The sequence below is a fragment of the Typopeltis vanoorti genome, chromosome 9, assembly GCF_054136105.1.
Source record: "Typopeltis vanoorti isolate ZY-2024b chromosome 9, IOZ_Tvanoo_1.0, whole genome shotgun sequence".
Taxonomy (NCBI): domain Eukaryota; kingdom Metazoa; phylum Arthropoda; class Arachnida; order Uropygi; family Thelyphonidae; genus Typopeltis; species Typopeltis vanoorti.
In genome coordinates this window covers 89,417,195-89,436,591 of record NC_143557.1, presented here as the reverse complement: position 1 = coordinate 89,436,591, position 19,397 = coordinate 89,417,195, and the positions used below count along the sequence as shown (strand labels likewise).

Genomic DNA, 19,397 nt, shown 5'->3' with positions numbered 1-19,397 from the left:
ATTTGTTGAAACACTGAAGTAGAGTTATACAAGTCAGTGAGAAATGTAGAAATGTAGTTGTTTTTTTTTTTGTTGTTGTTTGCTTGTTTTTTTTCTCATTAGTTATAACCATATTCCAATAACCATAGTTATTGGAATATTAATAATGAAGATATTAGGAAGGATCTTGACATTGTTATCATTCAGGAATGTGCAACCAGGGCTAATATCACTATAATATCTGACGTTGTTGGAGTCCTGGCAGATAACTGACCCATTCAGAGGGAAAATATCGGTAGAAAATTAATAATAATGTATACTTTATGTAGTACTATCACCACGTTCCTGTACATCCTTTGAGGATACATATCAGGAATTTGATAATGATGATGATTTTTACATAGTTCTATCATTGCTCCAATGTCTATGTTTCTTGTCTTATTTTTCAATAATTATGAAGAATAAGACAATAGAGATCTGAGGAATGCAGAATATGATTAGCTATCTTTGCACTTCTTATGATTTAGTCTTGGGATGAATACAGCACAGAAAAATATCTTAATGCCACATGAATAGTTAGATTGGATTTCTCTTATGAGCCAATTTGCTATAATGATTTCCTTTGCAAGATTTATAACTTCAGTCATTTAAGCCCATATGAGTTTGTGGGTTTAAGTAGATTTTATTAATACTTGGGTATTTTTGAAAAGTTAAGGCCATTTGGGATTCTTAGAAAGGATCCATAATTTTTGGGTTGGCCTATAAGGTCTTTAATGTTTTGTACTTTTATCAGAGAAACAATTCGAGTGGAAATATCACTGATCAAATCCCAGAGATTGTGAGAATTATAGAAGCATCACTTTAATTTCACATGGAAGTAAAGATATGCTGAGAGTGATTCAACAGAGGTTGGAGCCATATGTAAATAGATAAAAATGTCACAAGAACAGGCAAGCTTTAGGAGAGGTAGAGGAACTAGAGACCAAATAGCTAACATCAGATGGATTATGTAAAGAACAAGAGAATTTTAGAAGGAAGTATTCATCTGTTTTATTGATTATAAGAAAGCTTTTGATTGTATGGATCACAACAGACTCTGGTAATGAGATCAATGAGAATATCTAAAACATCTAATTCTCTTATAAAATAGCTGTATGACAACTAAGAAGCTTCAGTAAAAACAATCTGGAGAAACAGACAGTGTTTGAGTGGAAAAAGGGGTGTGGTAGGATTGTATACTATCATCCTATCTTTTTAATATCATCATCATCATCATCAAATTCCTGCCATGTACCCTCAAGGGGTGTACAGGATATGACAGTACTACATGAAAAATTTACATCATTACTAACTTCCTATCTACAATTTTCCTCCAAATCAGTCTGTTATTTGTCAAGACTCCAACATTATCAGATCTTATATTTCTATCGTCTAAGGCACTTTATACGGTATTAATCCACCTATATCTTGGTCTTCCTCTGGGACGTTTGGTTGCCAACCTGACAGAGAACACTTGTTTTGCTAATCGTTCCTCTCCCATTCTACTTAAGTGACCATACCACCTGAGATTAGCTCTGCTAACGCATTCCTGGATGCTGACAATGTCAAGTTCTTTCCTAATATCCTCATTTTTAATATGATATTGCCATTGATGCCATCTGTTCATGCCTCTAATCTTTCGCAGGACTCTCATATCTGCGGTCTCTAGTCTTTGGTCAAGTGTTTTACTTCTGACCCAGCTCTCAGATCCATAAGTTAAAACTGGTTTGAACACTGTCTTGTATACAGCTAATTTAGTGTTCCGACTAATTTCTTTCTTATTCCATATGAATTTATTCAATTGACTTCCCACCATACCAGCTTTGCTGATTCTGTTGTCTATTTCTATATTTAATTTACCATCTTCAGTAAAAATCGTGCCTAAGTAGCTGAAATGTTTTACTTGTTCCACAGGTTCTCCATTCACAACACAGTTGACATTTTCAATGATTCTGCCTATTTTCATTGCCTTTGTCTTTTTATTGCTGACCTTCATACCATATCTATTACAACAGCTATTCAATTTAGTCAGAGAATCTTGAAGACTTGTAGCGGATTTATTTAGAAGTATAACATCATCCGCATAAAGCAAAGAGCTGACATTAACATCTCCAATTTTGATATCAGGTTTAATACCACATTCCTACATAATGTGATCCATATAGATAATGAATAACAGAGGGGATAATGTACATTCTTGTCTCACACCAGATTTAAAATTAAACCATCTTCCTGTACTTCCTTCAATTCTAACTGCTGACTTACAACTCAAATAAAGACTAAGTATTGCTTGATATAATGCCCCATTGACACCATATAACTGCAGCGTATTGAATAGCTTCTCTCTCTCTTGGCACCTTGTCATATGCCTTTTCCAAATCGACAAAACTTAAATACAGATCTTTGTTATATTCCCATGCTTTCTCGACTATTTGTTGTAAAGTGAAGATCTGATCCTGACAGCCTCTATTTGGCCTGAATCCAGCTTGTTCTTCACCAAGCTTTTCTTCCACAATTCTTCTCAACCGTTTCTCAAGTATACTTGCATAGATCTTGCCAGGAACACTCAGTAGGGAAATACCTCTGTAATTCTCACATTCAGTTTTATTTCCCTTTTTATATATGGGTACTATGAGAGCTCTACTCCAATCATCGGGAATTCGTCCCTCTGTCCAGGCTTTCTGAACTATGCAGTGCAGCCACTGTAAGACTCTTATACCACCATACTTCAGCATTTCTGGTCGAATATCATCTACTCCTGCTGCCTTTCCACATTTCAAGTCTTTCATGGCTTTTTCTACATCAAGTATGTATATGTATTCCTGACTGCATGCCTGGTCAGTGTTTTTTATCACTGTGCTGTCATCACTGCTTGTTTCATTTAGCAGTTTTTCAAAGTAATTACTCCATACTTCAAGGATATCTTTTTCTCCTGTTTTCATTTCACCTTTATCATCTCTAATTCCTTTTACAGCACTCTTTCCTCCATTCCTAAGCTTCTTCAACCACCTCCAGAAAATTTTGCCACCTTCTTGATATTTATTTTCTACATTCCTGCCAAAGTCCTCCCATGACTTTTGTTTAGCTAGTTTTACACACTGTTTAGCTTTCTTACATTTGTCTCTGTATTCTGTAAGAGTAAAAGCTGACTTATTTGCCAGGAACTTTTGATATGCTTTCTTCTTTTCCTTCACTGCCTCTTTAAGTTCCTGTGTCTACCAGGGAGTGCTGATTTTTTTATCCTTGCACACAACCTCACCACATGCCTCTCTGGCAGAATCAATCAATGTTTTCTTCAGAGTTTGACACTGAATCTCCAAGGTTTGATTCCTGTTCTCAAACTCTTTCATTTTCTTTTCAATAATCTTTCTGTATTTTAGTCTACAGTTCACATCTGAGAGCTGCTCAACTTTTATTCGCTTTAAAACTTTCTTACATGTTATTCTTTTCAATATGAAATTCAATTTTATCCTGCTCAAGACTAAATAGTGATCACTTCCAATTTCAAATCCTCTGTACACTCTGGTGTCCTGCACCAGGGAGAAAACATCACTATCAACAATAACATAGTCAATGAGACTTTTCCTATTCCTAGCCTCTTCTCTCCATGTGAATTTGTGCACATTTTTATGTTGGAACATGGTGTTAGTAATAACCAGTCCATGTCTTGAGCAGAAATCCAACAGATACTTGCCATTATTATTAGCTTTGCTCTTTTCTCCAAATTTTCCCAAAATATTTTTGTATGTCTCACAGTCATTTCCTACTGTGCTATTTAGATCCCCAACAAGGACCAACTTTTCCTTTTTCATTGTCAGTTGCTTTTTCTAAAGCCTCAAAAAATTCCTCCACTTCTACCTTAGTAGAACCTTCTGTGGGACCATAGGCACAAATAAGTCTCATTGTCCAGTTCCCCATTCTCATATTTGCCCACATTACTCTACTTGAGACTGACTGCCATTCAAGAAGATTAGCCTCGTGTTTTGTGTTGAATACTATGGCTACTCCTTTTCCTTGATTGTCATTGCCTGAATATAACATTTTGTATTTATTGCTCAGAAAGATCTCACCAGTTTTGGTCTTTTTTGTTTCAGTCACCCCTATTATGTCGATCTGGTACTTATCTAATTCCTCAGCTAGCTCCATTTCTTTGCCATTCAGGCTTCTTACGTTGATAGTACCGATCTTTAACTCTGGTGATGTTGAGTTGGGGTTTGTTTTCAGATTTGTTCCAGTAGCTGACTTTTCGCTGTTCGCCCTGGCCTTTTTAATATTTATAGTGAATATATTATGAGAATGGCTGATTTAAACAAAGATCCAGCTGGTATTAAAATTGGTGGCAGAAAAATAAATAATTTAAGATATGCAGATGATAAAACCCTCATAGCAGAAACTAAGGAATATCTGGAGCAGTTGATTCTATTGGTTAAGATGGAAAATAACAAAGCTGGGCTTAATTAAACATCAGCAAAATAAAAGTGATGGCTTCTGGCAGTTTAAATGAATTTATAATAGAAGAAGACAAAATAGAAATCATTAAAAGTTATGATTTACTGGGGTACAGAATCAGAAATGATGGTAAATGGGAAGATGAAATTAAAAGGATAGTCATGGTGGGGAAAAGCAATGTTAAACCTGACATAAATTATGAAAGTAGAGGTGTGAGTAAGGCCACGAAAGTTAATATTGTCAAAGAATGATATTTCCAGTATTGGTGTATGGATGTGAAAGCTGGATTATTAGAAAGACAGAAAGCAAATTGATTCATTTGAATTATGGGTGTGGAGGAGACTATTAAGAATCCCATGGACTACAAGAATGACCAATGAGATGGTTTTAGAGAATATAAAAACAGAATGCTCCTTGGTGGCAGTGATTGCTAAACAGGAGTTGATGTACTTGGGACATATTAGGAGGATGGAGAGAATGAGAAGAAGAGGAAGACCACAAAAGAGTTGGATGGACAACATAAAAGAACTTACCAACTTGAACTTACAATTACTGAAAGAAAGGACAGGAGACTGAGTGGGCTGGAGAGCCTTTGTTCATGGGATTACCAAGAGTCAAAAGGGATTGGATAGCATGTAATAACGACAACGTGTTTTTTCATTATCCCATCCAAAAATTAACTATTATGATAAAAAACAGATAATTATGAATTTTGAGGAATGATGACAAAAGCAAAAACTTGATCTCTTACATCATGGGTTGGCAACCTTTTCAGACTCGCTAGCCACATTCAACTTTTATTTTTAATAATTGGACCACAAGCGTTTAATTAAGAGAAAATGGTGAGTGAAAAAAATAATTAAGTTAACAATTTTATTATATCAATCTTAAAAAAACACCGAAATGTTTCAAGTTTGAGATTACGAGATAAAGTACGATATTTTCGTAATGATGTCTGATATTATATTCTTTTATAACAGCAACAGTTTTATGACAAATAAATTTTTCAATTTATTTTCAATAAAGAAGTGCTTGCTGTTCCATTCATCATTAAATCTTCCTCTGCAATTTTATGTTTTCTTGAACCCATTTTTTAAATTATTTTTAAGAAATATATATCCTCTGAAAATAATAGTTGATGTTATTGAATTATATTAAAATACGGACCAGGGAACACGACTGAAAAAAGTGTGCCAAAATCTCAGTTTTCATCAAATGAAGTCGCCTGGTTATCCCCACACATGATGACTCACATGGTTGACTCGTGCCAATTTGCATGCCGATATCTCAAAGTGTATGGGTATAAAATTATTTTTAATTTATTATTCATATTATAAAATGTATTATTTAAATAATTCAGCATATGGGCCACATGCCATGTAAGTATGGTTAATCTTTTATGGGCCGCATGCGAGCCGCCAGTTGCTGACCCCTGTCTTACATGATCATTTCATCCACACTAGTTTCCTCAAGAAAGCCATTGGTTTGCTGTTATGTATAGAAAAATTATCACATTTAAACACACACACAGGCTTTTTTTTGTAAGATTCTAAAAAAGAAAAATTTTCATATTTGCAATCATTATTTGATTACAGTCAAAAATAAATTTAAAAAAATAATAATTACCCATTTCCTATTGCTACATAAGTGAGATTTTATAGTTATTTTGAAAAGTTTCATCTTAAAAAAAAACACACACACACACACATATATATATATATATATATATGTTATAGGGAAGAAGAGAAGGAGCTCTCTAGAAATGAGGAATTGCTGAAGCAGCAGTTGTCTAATTTGAGAGCAAGCCAGTCAAATTCAAATTCATTACAGCTATTTGCATCTTACATGCCCGATTTAATAGATGCAATTGAACGGTTACACCAACAGAAGAGGTTCCGTTTCAAACCATTAGGACCACTAGGTGAGCATATGAAAGTTTTACTTATAAAAATACAATCTTAAAACACCATAGCCATGCTAAGAGCATGTTTATGAATAATTTATTAATTTTTTAATTTTCTATCTTGTTTTCACAAAAAATGTGCATAGTGCCTCAGGAGAAATTTACCAAACAGCATGTGTTGACTCTTTGGTTGCTTTAAAGTGAAAAAGGCTATATCAACATAGGTCCAATTTCTAATATGTTTGGTGATTAAAAAAAAAAAAAATAGAATGCTGTATTAAACATTCATTATTGTACTTATCATATTAGTACCTCTTGAGTCAAATCTAAAGACTCATAATGGAAGACCCAAACTATCCATATATTATATCTATCATGTTTCTCCTTGAACACATCAACATGAAGCACTCTGGCAACTCATCCACTCTTCAAGCAAAAAATCTAGTCCTTGCACCCTTGCTAACCATACTCTTTCTCAATTTCCATAGATGCCCCCCATTCCCAAGCCAAGTGCTCAATTTCCTCAGCATCAATACTATAAAAACCCTTTTAGTAACTTAAATGTGTCTATCAAATCCATTCTTATTTGCTAACTTTTGCAACCTAACCTACAAAACCTTCGATCTGTCATCAGAGGAACATTCCACAGACCGCTTACCATCTTTGTCACTTGCTTCTTGATCCACTCATCCCCAAGAAATCCAAGTGACCAGGCATGAGCACAGTAATCCAGATGTGATTGTATCAGGGCCTTATGATAACTTCTTTATCTATGCTTATTAGTGTGTTCTTCAATAAACAAGTAATCATACTTCATCTCTCAATCAACAAACACCTCCAATTTCTTGAGGTACACTCACATTACCCATTAAGTTTTGTCCATGTTTCTGAATTGCCTTGATTAACTATTATGCTAAACAACTGAACAATTCCATTCAGATTATTTCCTATATCATTTATGTACAAATTAAACAAGAGTGATCTGAGACAGAGCCTGGCAGCACACCACTAGTGTGCTTTCTGCTCCTCCATATATCACTTTTTGGTATCTGTTTATCAGCCAATCTTGTATCTACCCCCATTTCTTCTAATTTGTGTAACAGAGGTCCATTATATCCATGTGGTATTCTGCCAATGCTGTTGCAAAATCCAGCACAATCATTGTATAACCATTCCATTTATTCAACTTATCTGTCACTGTATTATAAAAAGTCATTGAATTATTAAGGATCCTTCACAAAGTCATGCTGTCCTCACCCTATCCTAATTTATGCTCACTCATAGACCTACACATTTTAAAGTGTAGGTATTCTGAACTGAAATCCTACGGAATAGGTTAGTTACTCCTTATTATTCTTATTCCTGAATTCTGTCTTTGACCAAGTTTTTCAATACTTTTCCCACCCATGCCCAAGATACTTATTGGTTTATAATTTGCTTCTGCAGACTTGAAGCTTTTGTGCAACAGAAAGATTTCTCCCTTGGGATGTTAGCAAAGTTGACACTTAAGTTCAACAGCCTGGTCAGAGGCAATGCTAGTTTCTTTGTGCATTCTTATATTATACAAGCTAATATCCCATTTATTAGATTAATGATGCCATAATTTTGAGATGGATGGTGAGCTAATGAATTATGGATATAATGACCTGAAAAAGTTGGTTTTCAGTAGACAGAAATGGATCCATCTCATTTATGCTGGATGTGTACATCAAAAAAAGTAAATACTTTTTAATGATTCTTTTTCTAATGTGAACTTCCATCTCAAAAATATTACATCATAAAATCTTTAGTATCCAGAGCACACAAGATTTTTTTCTTCTGAAGAATCTCTAAAACAAGAATTGGAAATTACCAAAGAAACAGCCTTACTAAATGGATATAATCCAATAACAACCCAAAAAATGATTAACCACTCTCCTACAAATCAGTCCAGCCAAGAAGAAGAAAAAGCCAACAGGACTCCTATACCATATATTAAAGTATCTCTGAATGTGTGGCAGAAATTATGAAAAAATATCAACTCATTTCTACCTATAAACCCATCAGCTAAATTCGCAACTTGCTACCTTCTCCAAAAGACAGACTCTCACCAATGATGCTACCTGGCATATACCAATTGCAGTGTTCATGTAAATTGTTTTACTATGGACAAACAGGAAGATCTATAAATAAACATCTCTAAACATCAAGACCACACCCGTCTTTTCAAACCTCATAAATCTGGCCTTGCACAACATGGAATCGAAAACACTAATCACAAGATCACACAAAGGCAAAAGGATAAGTTGCTACATAGAGCCATATATAAACATGAATGTTTATATAAAAAAAGTGCATAATGATAAGAAAATAATATTTATTAACTTATTTGCTGATATTTCGCTGGTATTATATCCAGCATCTTTAGAGCACAAAAACAGGTTGTCACAGTACGTGAAACAATAACAATTTGGTATAACAGCTGGACCAGTTTAAAAAAGTTGTAACGGACAACACAAGGAACTAAAGTACTAATTAGGTGCTATCTGTAAACAAGAGAAAAAACAAATATTAAATTGATCTTAAAATGACTGTCTCCCAGATTTTTGGTAAATTTATACAGACATACTTGTCGAGGTTTGGAGTATCAAGCTTCTGTTGATTCCAAAAATAATCTCATGTGTTACACAATAGTCACATGGGTAAAATGTGACTACTGTGTAACACATTTGTTTTCTTCCAGTTGATCATGTATGAAGTGGTATCCAAGGCATGGTCTGCTAGACCCAACTTGCCATAATGATAGTGCTGGATGTATTTTTTATGTTCACCAAGACAGATGTCAACAGTTCTTCCTGTCTGTCCATAGTAAGCCCAGTCATAAGCACAGGGTACTTTATAAACTCTTGGATGTGATAAAGAAGAGATTTTGTCCTTTGATGAATGGATGATACAGTGTGTGGCTGATATTTATTGAGCACTCTTGATATCTTTTCAGATGTGCCTTGAATGTATGGGATGATAACAGTTTTTGCTGTGGTCTTGTGTGGTAGGCAATGGAATGGATTTCTAGGGAACATTAAATACTTTTTCTATCCTATGGAGATTATAGCCATTGGCTAAGAAGGTATAACGTAAGTGAGTGAGTTCAGCAGTAAGGAGATTGTTATTGGAACAAATAGCTCTACTAGCTCTGTGAGTTAGCATTTTTAGGATACCATACTGTTGAGCTGGGTGATGATGTGACTGTTTGTTCATATATTTCCCTGTATGTATGGGTTTTCTATAAACAGAAAAAGATAAGGAACCATCTGGAAGCTGTGTGATTAGTGTATCCAGGAAGGGCAGACAGTCATTAGCTTCCTGTTCCATTGTGAAGTGGATCTTAGGGTGTTGGCTATTTAAATTCACTAAAAATGTATCCAGTGCTGGGGGGGGGTGGGGGGGGGGGGGGGTGGGGGGGGGGGGGGGTGGGGGGGGGGGGGGGTGGGGGGGGGGGGGGGTGGGGGGGGGGGGGGGTGGGGGGGGGGGGGGGTGGGGGGGGGGGGGGGTGGGGGGGGGGGGGGGTGGGGGGGGGGGGGGGTGGGGGGGGGGGGGGGTGGGGGGGGGGGGGGGTGGGGGGGGGGGGGGGTGGGGGGGGGGGGGGGTGGGGGGGGGGGGGGGTGGGGGGGGGGGGGGGTGGGGGGGGGGGGGGGTGGGGGGGGGGGGGGGTGGGGGGGGGGGGGGGTGGGGGGGGGGGGGGGTGGGGGGGGGGGGGGGTGGGGGGGGGGGGGGGTGGGGGGGGGGGGGGGTGGGGGGGGGGGGGGGTGGGGGGGGGGGGGGGTGGGGGGGGGGGGGGGTGGGGGGGGGGGGGGGTGGGGGGGGGGGGGGGTGGGGGGGGGGGGGGGTGGGGGGGGGGGGGGGTGGGGGGGGGGGGGGGTGGGGGGGGGATAATTATTTATAGTACTTACTCAGTATGTTGGATATAAACAAAATTACCTGTCTTTTCCAGTATGTTTTGTTTCACAAAAGAGTGAAAATATCTAACAATAATTATGGCACACCAACAACACAACTGATCTAATGAATGACAACAAGACTAATAATAATTACATGATTTTTGAAATTCTCTTATCTACAAAAAAGTAGAGATGAATGGAAATATTGAGGGTAGGAAGATTGTGATTATCATTGGATCCTGGGTTTGATGGGTGTAAACAGAGCCGGCGCTAGGGTCTTTGCCGCCTGCATGCAATTTCTATCTAAGCACCCCCTGTAACAATCCGGGCGTGTGTGATTCTTTTATGATAATAAAAATTTAAATTATTTGAAATTTCTTAAATAAATTTTGACAGAACAACCTCACGTTGGTTCGCTAAATGTAAAGAACAAAGGGGCGTTGACTAGGCAGGATAATTGTTAAAAACCTGAATATTTAAAAAATTCTCAAAATTTAAAGCAAATTTTGATAAAGCCACTTCACTTTAATTGTTGAATATAATGCTACAGGGATTATAGCCTTCTCACCGACCTGACAAATTTAAATCGCTAACAAAATTAAAATGAATTTTAATTAAAGTTAAAATTTATTTGAACTAAAGTTGAAAAAATTCTTGCGTTTTACAAGTTACTAAATTTTTATTGGGGGGGGGGGGGTTGACCCCCCCCCCCCGGACCCTTGAAGCTCTTTACCAAATTTCTTCTGGTCTGATTTCAAGGTGACTCACGTCACAATGCCATCGAGTTTTTAATGAAGAGTCAACTGCCCCAATACTGAACTGACACACACTCACATCTTTGCCTGTCCAGCAATTGCAGCGGCCTTGAAAGAAATGGATCGTAATCCTGAACAACGGCTCTATACAAGCAGAATCATAGACATGGCCAGGGCAGTGTGGGGAGCACACGGAGGCATCTGGGACTCTTCAAAGGACAAGAAAACAACAACAACTAAATTCTTAGTAACTTGTAAAAGTTTTTTAATAATTTTTATAAGTGGAACTATCTTCTAGGAAAATAAAAGAAATTCAAGATAGATGAGAAAATAAAAAAAGAATTCAGAAATAATTAGAACATATTAAAATAAATTAAATTACATAAATATACTTGAAATTTTTTTATTAAAATTTTAGGGTTTTTGATTTCATATTCACAAAATTAGAAATAATGGTCTTAACATCTAATTCTGCACATATATCATTTTCAATAGCTATTAGCGCCAAACTAACAAGTCTTTTTTGTGACATATTTGTTCTTAAGTAGTTTTTTTAAGTTAGTAAAGGAACGTTCACCACTCGCTACACTAACAGGTAAGGTGAATAGTATTCTTAAAGCAATTGAAAAGTTAGGGAAAGATAAATTATTGGACACAATAAAATTAAGAATATAGAAAGCGTTTTGAATATTTAAATTATCCTTCCGTAAAATATCCTGAAAAGCACATAATTCGTCATATAGTTCTATTGCATTTATGTCTTTATTTTCGCCGTCCTTCAAGAGAATTTCTAAATCGTCACAATTTTTTTGTAAATCTTCGTTATTAATTTGTAGTAATCTCATCATCATCATCAAATTCCTGCCACGTACCGTCAAGGGGGGTGTACAAGATATGATAGTACTACACATGAAAAAAATCACATCATTACTAACTTCCTATCTACAATTTTCCTCCAAATCAGTCTGTTATTTGTCAAGACTCCAACATTATCAGATCTTATATTTCTATCGTCTAAGGCACTTTGTACCGTATCAATCCACCTATATCTTGGTCTTCCTCTGGGTCATTTTGCTGCCAACCTGGCAGAGAACACTTGTTTTGCTAATCTTTCTTCGCCCATTCATTTTAAGTTGTAGTTATCTATACAATAAATTGAAATTATCATAATATGTGTTTAGTTGATCAGAACGTTCTATTAACAAACACATTACAATGCCTAGAAGTGTATAAAACACATTCACTCTAAATTTATTTTCTGACGATTGTGGCATTTTGTCATGATTCTCATAGACAAATTGTCGTGTCTTCTTTTGTCGTCGAACTTCCGTACCGGTTTTAAATTCTTGTTGTCCATCTACCTCTTCACTTAGTTCTTTTGCTGTTTGTAGAACTTCTTTAAAATGTGTATCTGATCGATACTCTTATAAGAATATTTTTAAGTTTTCGATAGATTCTAAAACAAGCGTAATGTTCATATTTTTGTCTTGAATCATTTTACTCACAGGGTTTATTCTGTTAAGTAAATCATGCCAATTATAAGTGAGCAAATAAATTTGTAGTCCTTTATTTTAGCACATAATGTTTGTGCTTCATACTGAGTTTCTTTATTAAAATTTTCATTATTTAAAATTTCAAAAAGTGCATCGTAAATTTCTCCTAACTGATATCGTAGAGGGCGGATTGCATTAATTTTACCTTCCCATCGCATTTCTGATGGCTGTTTCAATGTTAATTTTTGTTTTTTACGAATTTTAAAAGGATTGCCCAACATTTGTAAGAGAATGAAAAGAATAAGTTAAGGGGATAAAAATCCCTTATTGTTTTTCAGCCAGTAAGCGAAACTAAGATCGAAAACTACGATCTGTAACGTTTCATGCCGATGAACTGTCAGCGTATCCAAGCGTAAGTGACCACTTGGTAGTGCCACACCACAGCAACTCGTTGCAAAGGTGGAGCAAGATCCCTCACTGTTCTTGATATTTTCTCATAATGTAAAACAGTACTACAGCTCTTAAGAGATGTAGTACTGTTTTACATTATGAGGAGAGGTCACTACCCAGACCGGTTTCAACCTTTTTTGAGGTCTCATCAGTGAGTAGCTAGACCTAGAATATCAGAGTTTAAGTGAAGAAAACTTACATACTTTTGCTATACGATTGCCCGAAAGGTGTGTCACTATATTATATTATAACATAGTATAACTAAGATGAAAAGCCCAACGGCTATTTTTTTCTGGCGAGGTTGTTATAAGTTAAGGGGATAAAAATCCCTTATTGTTTTTCAGCCAGTAAGCGAAACTACGATCGAAAACTACGATCTGTAACGTTTCATGCCGACGAACTGTCAGCGTATCCAAGCGTAAGTGACCACTTGGTAGTGCCACACCACGGCATCAAGAACAGTGAGGGAGCTTGCTCCACCTTTGCAACGAGTTGCCGTGGTGTGGCACTACCAAGTGGTCACTTACGTTTTGCCTTGTAATCTCTAAATAATACTACATCATCTGCATATTTTGTATATGCACTTTTTGTCCATTTGTAGATATGATTATATTTTCTGGGGATTGACTTTTTTACTAGTTCTTCTAGGCATATGTTAACAAAAAGAATAAAAATCCATGATGTAGCATTAAATGCTTGCATTCATTTCTGAACTATGATAACTTGGAAATATTCATAGCTATGACTTCAAAGTTTCTACGTGTGGTAATCATCATAATTATAATAGTTATGCAAAAGACAGATAACATGAATTATTGCACCTTCAACATGAATTACTTCATATTATATTACTTGATCTCTACTGTGAAGTATTCAGCATTTGAAAATACAGTGTCATTTGTACAGATCTCTTCAGAAATACAATCTATCCACAAATACTAATTTGACAGATTTACTGTTGGTCTCAAAGGGAATTAGTTCTGTTATTGACACTGAATATTAGGATTACAAAATTTGCCAAATAACTGATTACTGTGAATGAAAATAAAATGTAATTATTCTCTGGATTACCGGAATCAAATGCAATAAGATAAGAGTAGATGCCCTCCCTCGATGAATCTTTGGACTCCCTGGAGGTGTCACTTAATAATAATCTTGAGAAAATTTTGGTATTTCATTACTTTTTTTAGATTAAAGTATGCCTATTAGACATGTTAGTTTTCTTGATGTAAGATACGTGTCATTTCTTTAATTTATACAGGAGCCTACATACTATTGAAAGATTCAAAATGGGCTCTTGCTATCGAAAGTTGTATTAAGTCTCTCCTCTTTTCATTTTGGTGTGATAACCATCAAGATGCATCTCTATTGTATAATGTAATGAGCTCTGTTATAATAGGACGACGCAAACCAAGTGTAATAGTTAGCAAATTCACTGACAAGGTAAGTAATATCAGTTATTGAGAAATATTGAAATATAATTATTATCTGCATTTTAATATGATCTGCATATTTGACTCTGAATTATAATAGTCACTGTGATTATAAAACAGCTTCAACAGTATTGTAATATATAAAATACAGACCTATTCGGCATCACAAAATTATATTCGTTCCTTCTGCCAGCATAATTATTCACTTAATGATTTGATCATTCAATTAAAAAAAAAAAAAATTCAATGAAGCTCAAAAAGTATTTTACAAACTCTAAACATAGGCACAAAAAACAAGCAGTCATAGACACTTCCATGAGAATCTATCTCGAACTTAAGTTTCCGAAATTCCTCAGAGTTCTTTATTATATCCCATCTACTGACTGATATGATTTATAAGTCATTTATTTCTATTCTAATACACTTAGACATGACAAGCATGAGCTCAGTTAATATTGATTAAGGTTCACTATGCATAACAGTCTGCTGACTCCTGTCTTAGGCACTTATTGAACACTATGACATTAAATATTACTGAATAAGGAACAAGAATATATGACTTGAATTTTCCAAGAGCAGTTATACATTCTCCTAGGTACTTACAACAAGCTAATGTCCACAGAATTTATTCTTGCAAAACAGTCCTTATTTGTTTCTTTGTCTGAACAATAATGTTCTTTTTCTTCTTGTTGTTTATCTGTTTCATCCTTCCCATCAATTTCTTTGTCTTGGTTGCTGATTTATCTTTATCCTCAGAGTTCTTTCTCAGGCAACAGTACGACCTCAGCTGAAGGTGAATCCCTTTTTTATGATGAAATTCCCTCTTGTTGATGAATATTTCTCCTTACTACCAAGCTCTCAGTGACGACATGTGTGGACCTCCTTGTATGAGATGCTCCGACGACTAGTATCAGACCTTACATGATGACGAACCCAGGGAAGAAAAAGACCTTCCAATGGCTGACAGTAGACCTTACATAGCGACGATCCCAGGGAAGAAAAAGTCACTTTCCTTCTCGAAATTAGAACTTTTATCTCAGTTCTTGCACTTAGTGCACGTGTCTCTCTCAAGATTCCCATTTTGGAGTCACATTAACCACGAGATATGATGATGTCATAACTCGTGATAACAAATTGAATAACACAAAGTTTCATAACAAAGTCATTTCATACAAAGAGAATTGAGTAATTTTATAAATATTAATTTTTTTTTTTTCATACAAAACTTGTAAAAATGTACACGATACAGCATGTTAGATCTGAAACAGGCGACCACATTCTACATAACATCACCATTCCAGAGTCTAACAGAAAATAACCATAAATTGAGCATACTTATCATTTAGTACAGTGCAACTATGTTTTTGAATGAAATAACATCTTGCAAATTAAATTTAGAACTAGTAATAATATTTTTGGTTTACAGATCAAGTGTTGATCAATTTTATTAACTGAACCAACTAGTTTCGCCAAATTTTAACTGTTGGCGTCTTCAGGGCACTTACATATAGGTTGAAACAATCTCACAATTATGTGTAACTATAAAACTGACAAGAATAACTGTAAAAAACTGACCAGAATAATTACAAATAAAATAGTATTGAACGTGCATGAAACACGTATCGTGTGTACAAGATTAGCTAGCTGTTGCTGAGGAACTTTCTGTAGTTTGTATTAAAGTTCATTTCTTTTGTTTTTAAAGATTTGATTAGGGTTTTCCATATTTCTGGGAGTATTAGGCCTTGATTTCTGTTAAGGTTGACAGTAGAATGGGCGGCTGTGGCTTCTTCTTTGAAAATTCTTGGATGGTAATCTTCCTCTAAGTAAGGGGAACAATATTTGTCCCACTCGATGACATGGTTAGTTGTGGAGAAATGAGTTGATAGGCCAGAAATGTCCTGTCTGTTGTTTTTGACATAGCCAATGTGCTCTTTTTGCCTGATTTCAAGGCTTCTCGAAGTCTGTCCGATGTAACTAGAGCCACACGAGCATGGAATATTATAAACTCCAGCATATCTATAGAAAGGGTGGTTGTCTTTTGGAGATCTTAGTAGTTTATGAATATTTCTATTGGTTTAAATGTTACTCTTATTTTGTGTTGTTTGAGGAGGCTGGCGAGCTTGTAGGAGATGCCACTTACAAACAGAATTGTAATCGTTTTTATATATTGAATATCTTCTTGTTCTTTTTGTGGTGGTTCTGAGAAAAGGACTTTATTGACTAGTCTTCTTCTTGGATAGCCTTTCAAATACAGATTGTTGGAAATAAATGTTAACTCATCTTGAAGGGGCTCTTTGTCTGTTCTGATGTGAATCACTCTCTTCTTTAACATCTGTATAATGCTGAGTTTATGTGAGATGTAGTGAGAGGAGCTGAAATGTAGGTAGCGACCTGCATTGGTCGGTTTTCTGTACACCGATAGATTTATACTGCCATCAATTTGTTTTTTGATTAAGATGTCTAAAAACAGTAGTTGTTTTTCTCTTTCAAGTTCCAGAGTAAATTTAATAGAACGATGGAAGGAGTTGACATCTTAAGTACCTTGTTCCCACAAGATGTCACCTCGTTGTTTGCTCACTGCCTAAATTCTAACTACTTTTCGTGGAAAATAAGATCTACCAACAATTAACAGGCTTGGCGATGGGGAGCCCACAATCACCTTCATGTGCTGACCTCTTTATGAAAGACTTAGAAAATAAAATCCTATCCCAAATTATTCCCGAACCTAAAATTTGGTTCAGATATGTGGATGATATCTTCATCGTGTGGAACAACAACAAAGATGACCTATATGATTTTCTCAAAAAGATCAACTCCTTCCATCATTCTATTAAATTTACTCTGGAACTTGAAAGAGAAAAACAACTACTGTTTTTAGATCTCTTAATCAAAAAACAAATTGATGGCAGTATAAATCTATCGGTGTACAGAAAACCAACCAATACAGGACGCTACCTACATTTCAGCTCCTCTCACCACATTTCAGATAAACTCAGCATTGTATACATGTTAAAGAAGAGAGCGATTCTCATCACAACAGACAACAAGACCCTTCAAGATGAGTTAACATTAATATCCAACAATCTGTACTTGAACGGCTATCCAAGAAGACTAGTCAATAAAGTCCTTTTCTCTGAACCACCACAAAAAAGAACAAGAAGATATTCAATATATAAAATGTAACTGTGAGTCAACAATAGGCGGCAATTGTAAGAGAAATTATCAGTAATATTCTACACATAAAAGAATGCAAATTAATCGGCAAGATGGGGCAAAGGTCGCCCTAACGCTACAAGAGCAGCGTATGTGCACGTGGATGTTACATCTGAGAAAATTTCATGATACATACATTCCTGGAATTAGAAAGTCCCATATGAGGATCAGTGAGGTCACCCAGTTGGGGACCGGTTCCAGCATGGCACCGCCACAGAACACGGCAAGATCGAACGTAGGCTGTCAATGAGAAAAAAGCATTGACGTAAATCCATTGCAAAGAAACAGCACCCGATTCAGGAAGAGCACGTGAATCCCACGTGGCAGTAGATTCAAGATAGCCAGAATTCCGAAAGAAAGAAGGACAGAGAAAACCCCGAGAGAAACCGAAATAGTGAAGATAAGTACTTTTATATGTTCTAACCCCTTTTAGAGAAATTGACTAACAGTACGGAAGAGAGTGTATTTCGAATTTGTGATAAAAGGAAGTATGAAGAATTGAAATTTATGTGAATAACTCTATAACTTTGGACTGAATTTTAAGAGCTATTAGTTTATTAGATATTTTGTCGTGACCCACTCAGGGGAAACCAATAATGTGCTAAATGCTTAGCAGGCCTAATGAGTTGTAAACTAAAAAGTCAAATAAGTTGAGGAAATTGAATTGTAAAGGTTTAGAATCCATGTTTGTTTTAAGAATGAGAGAGTGAGAGGAAAGTAAGAGTTTAACTTAGTATTAATATCTGTTTTGTTTCTGTACTCTATTTAATAATGAATCCATTAAAATTGTTTGATACCTTTGATGCTTGTATTTCTGACCATGTTGACTGACCCTTCATATAATGACGAGCCTGTGATCATATATGCACGGAGATATCCCAATCAAGAAAGGAAAAGGGGCATGATTGCAAATAAACTAGAAAACCTAAGGCTTCTGAATTTTAGTAAATGATATTAGTAGCACCTGATACCCTATAACTATCCTTAGGCTGAGTTTAACTCTACCCTTAAAGCCCAGGCTGGCACAGTAAATAAATTTGCTTGAGTGAATGGGGATAGCTTATAGTGATCTGGGAACAGGTATTTCTGTGGGGCCCAAAATTGAGAAATTTGCTAGATAAGCGATAAGATCACACATTCAAGTAAGATAGAAGACTTAGGGATACATGAAGTTAAAGATAGCAGATAGAAGCCAAAGTATATATAAGAAATAAATCACGTAAAGAATAATATAAAAGGATAAAGATAAAAGATATAACAATGACACAGAGTAAAAATGTAACAAGCAACATTTATGTGAGGTTTTACAAGCATACCTAATAAGAAGCTAAGAAAAATCATCAAAGACAAACTTGGAGAACAAGCTGGGTTTAGGCCAAACAATATCAAAATTTCACTTTCAGTCAGAGAATGGAGAAATCATTGGGATATAACAAAGATATGTTAGATTGTGAATGAAACTATGTTGTGTATTTTGTTTTTTTTTTTATTCACATTTAACATTGCTTATTATATATTAATCATGACTTGTATAAAAGTTATTTATTACTCCTTATTTAAGAATTGTTATTTAAGTATTTATTCTGAACTTTATCTACTATTAATTTATTAAACAGTAATATGTGTATAATTTATTATAACTTATATATATTGTAACGTGAATACTATTATAATTATCTGTATACGAAATGAAAGAGTTGATTAAGTAGCTCTAATATTCTATTTATTGTGTTTTTATTAACTCAATGTAGTAGTATAGCCTTATA

The 19,397-nt window shown here is 35.7% G+C and overlaps 1 protein-coding gene across 1 annotated transcript in view; it reads left to right on the top strand.

The window, feature by feature from the left end:
- SMC6 (Structural maintenance of chromosomes 6) overlaps positions 1-19,397 on the top strand; it is a 594,918-nt gene that overhangs the window by 234,044 nt on the left and 341,477 nt on the right. The window contains exons 13-14 of the mRNA XM_090398426.1: positions 6,204-6,388; positions 14,247-14,441. Coding sequence (XP_090254552.1) covers positions 6,204-6,388; positions 14,247-14,441 — 380 coding nt within the window. The remainder of the gene's footprint in view (positions 1-6,203; positions 6,389-14,246; positions 14,442-19,397) is intronic.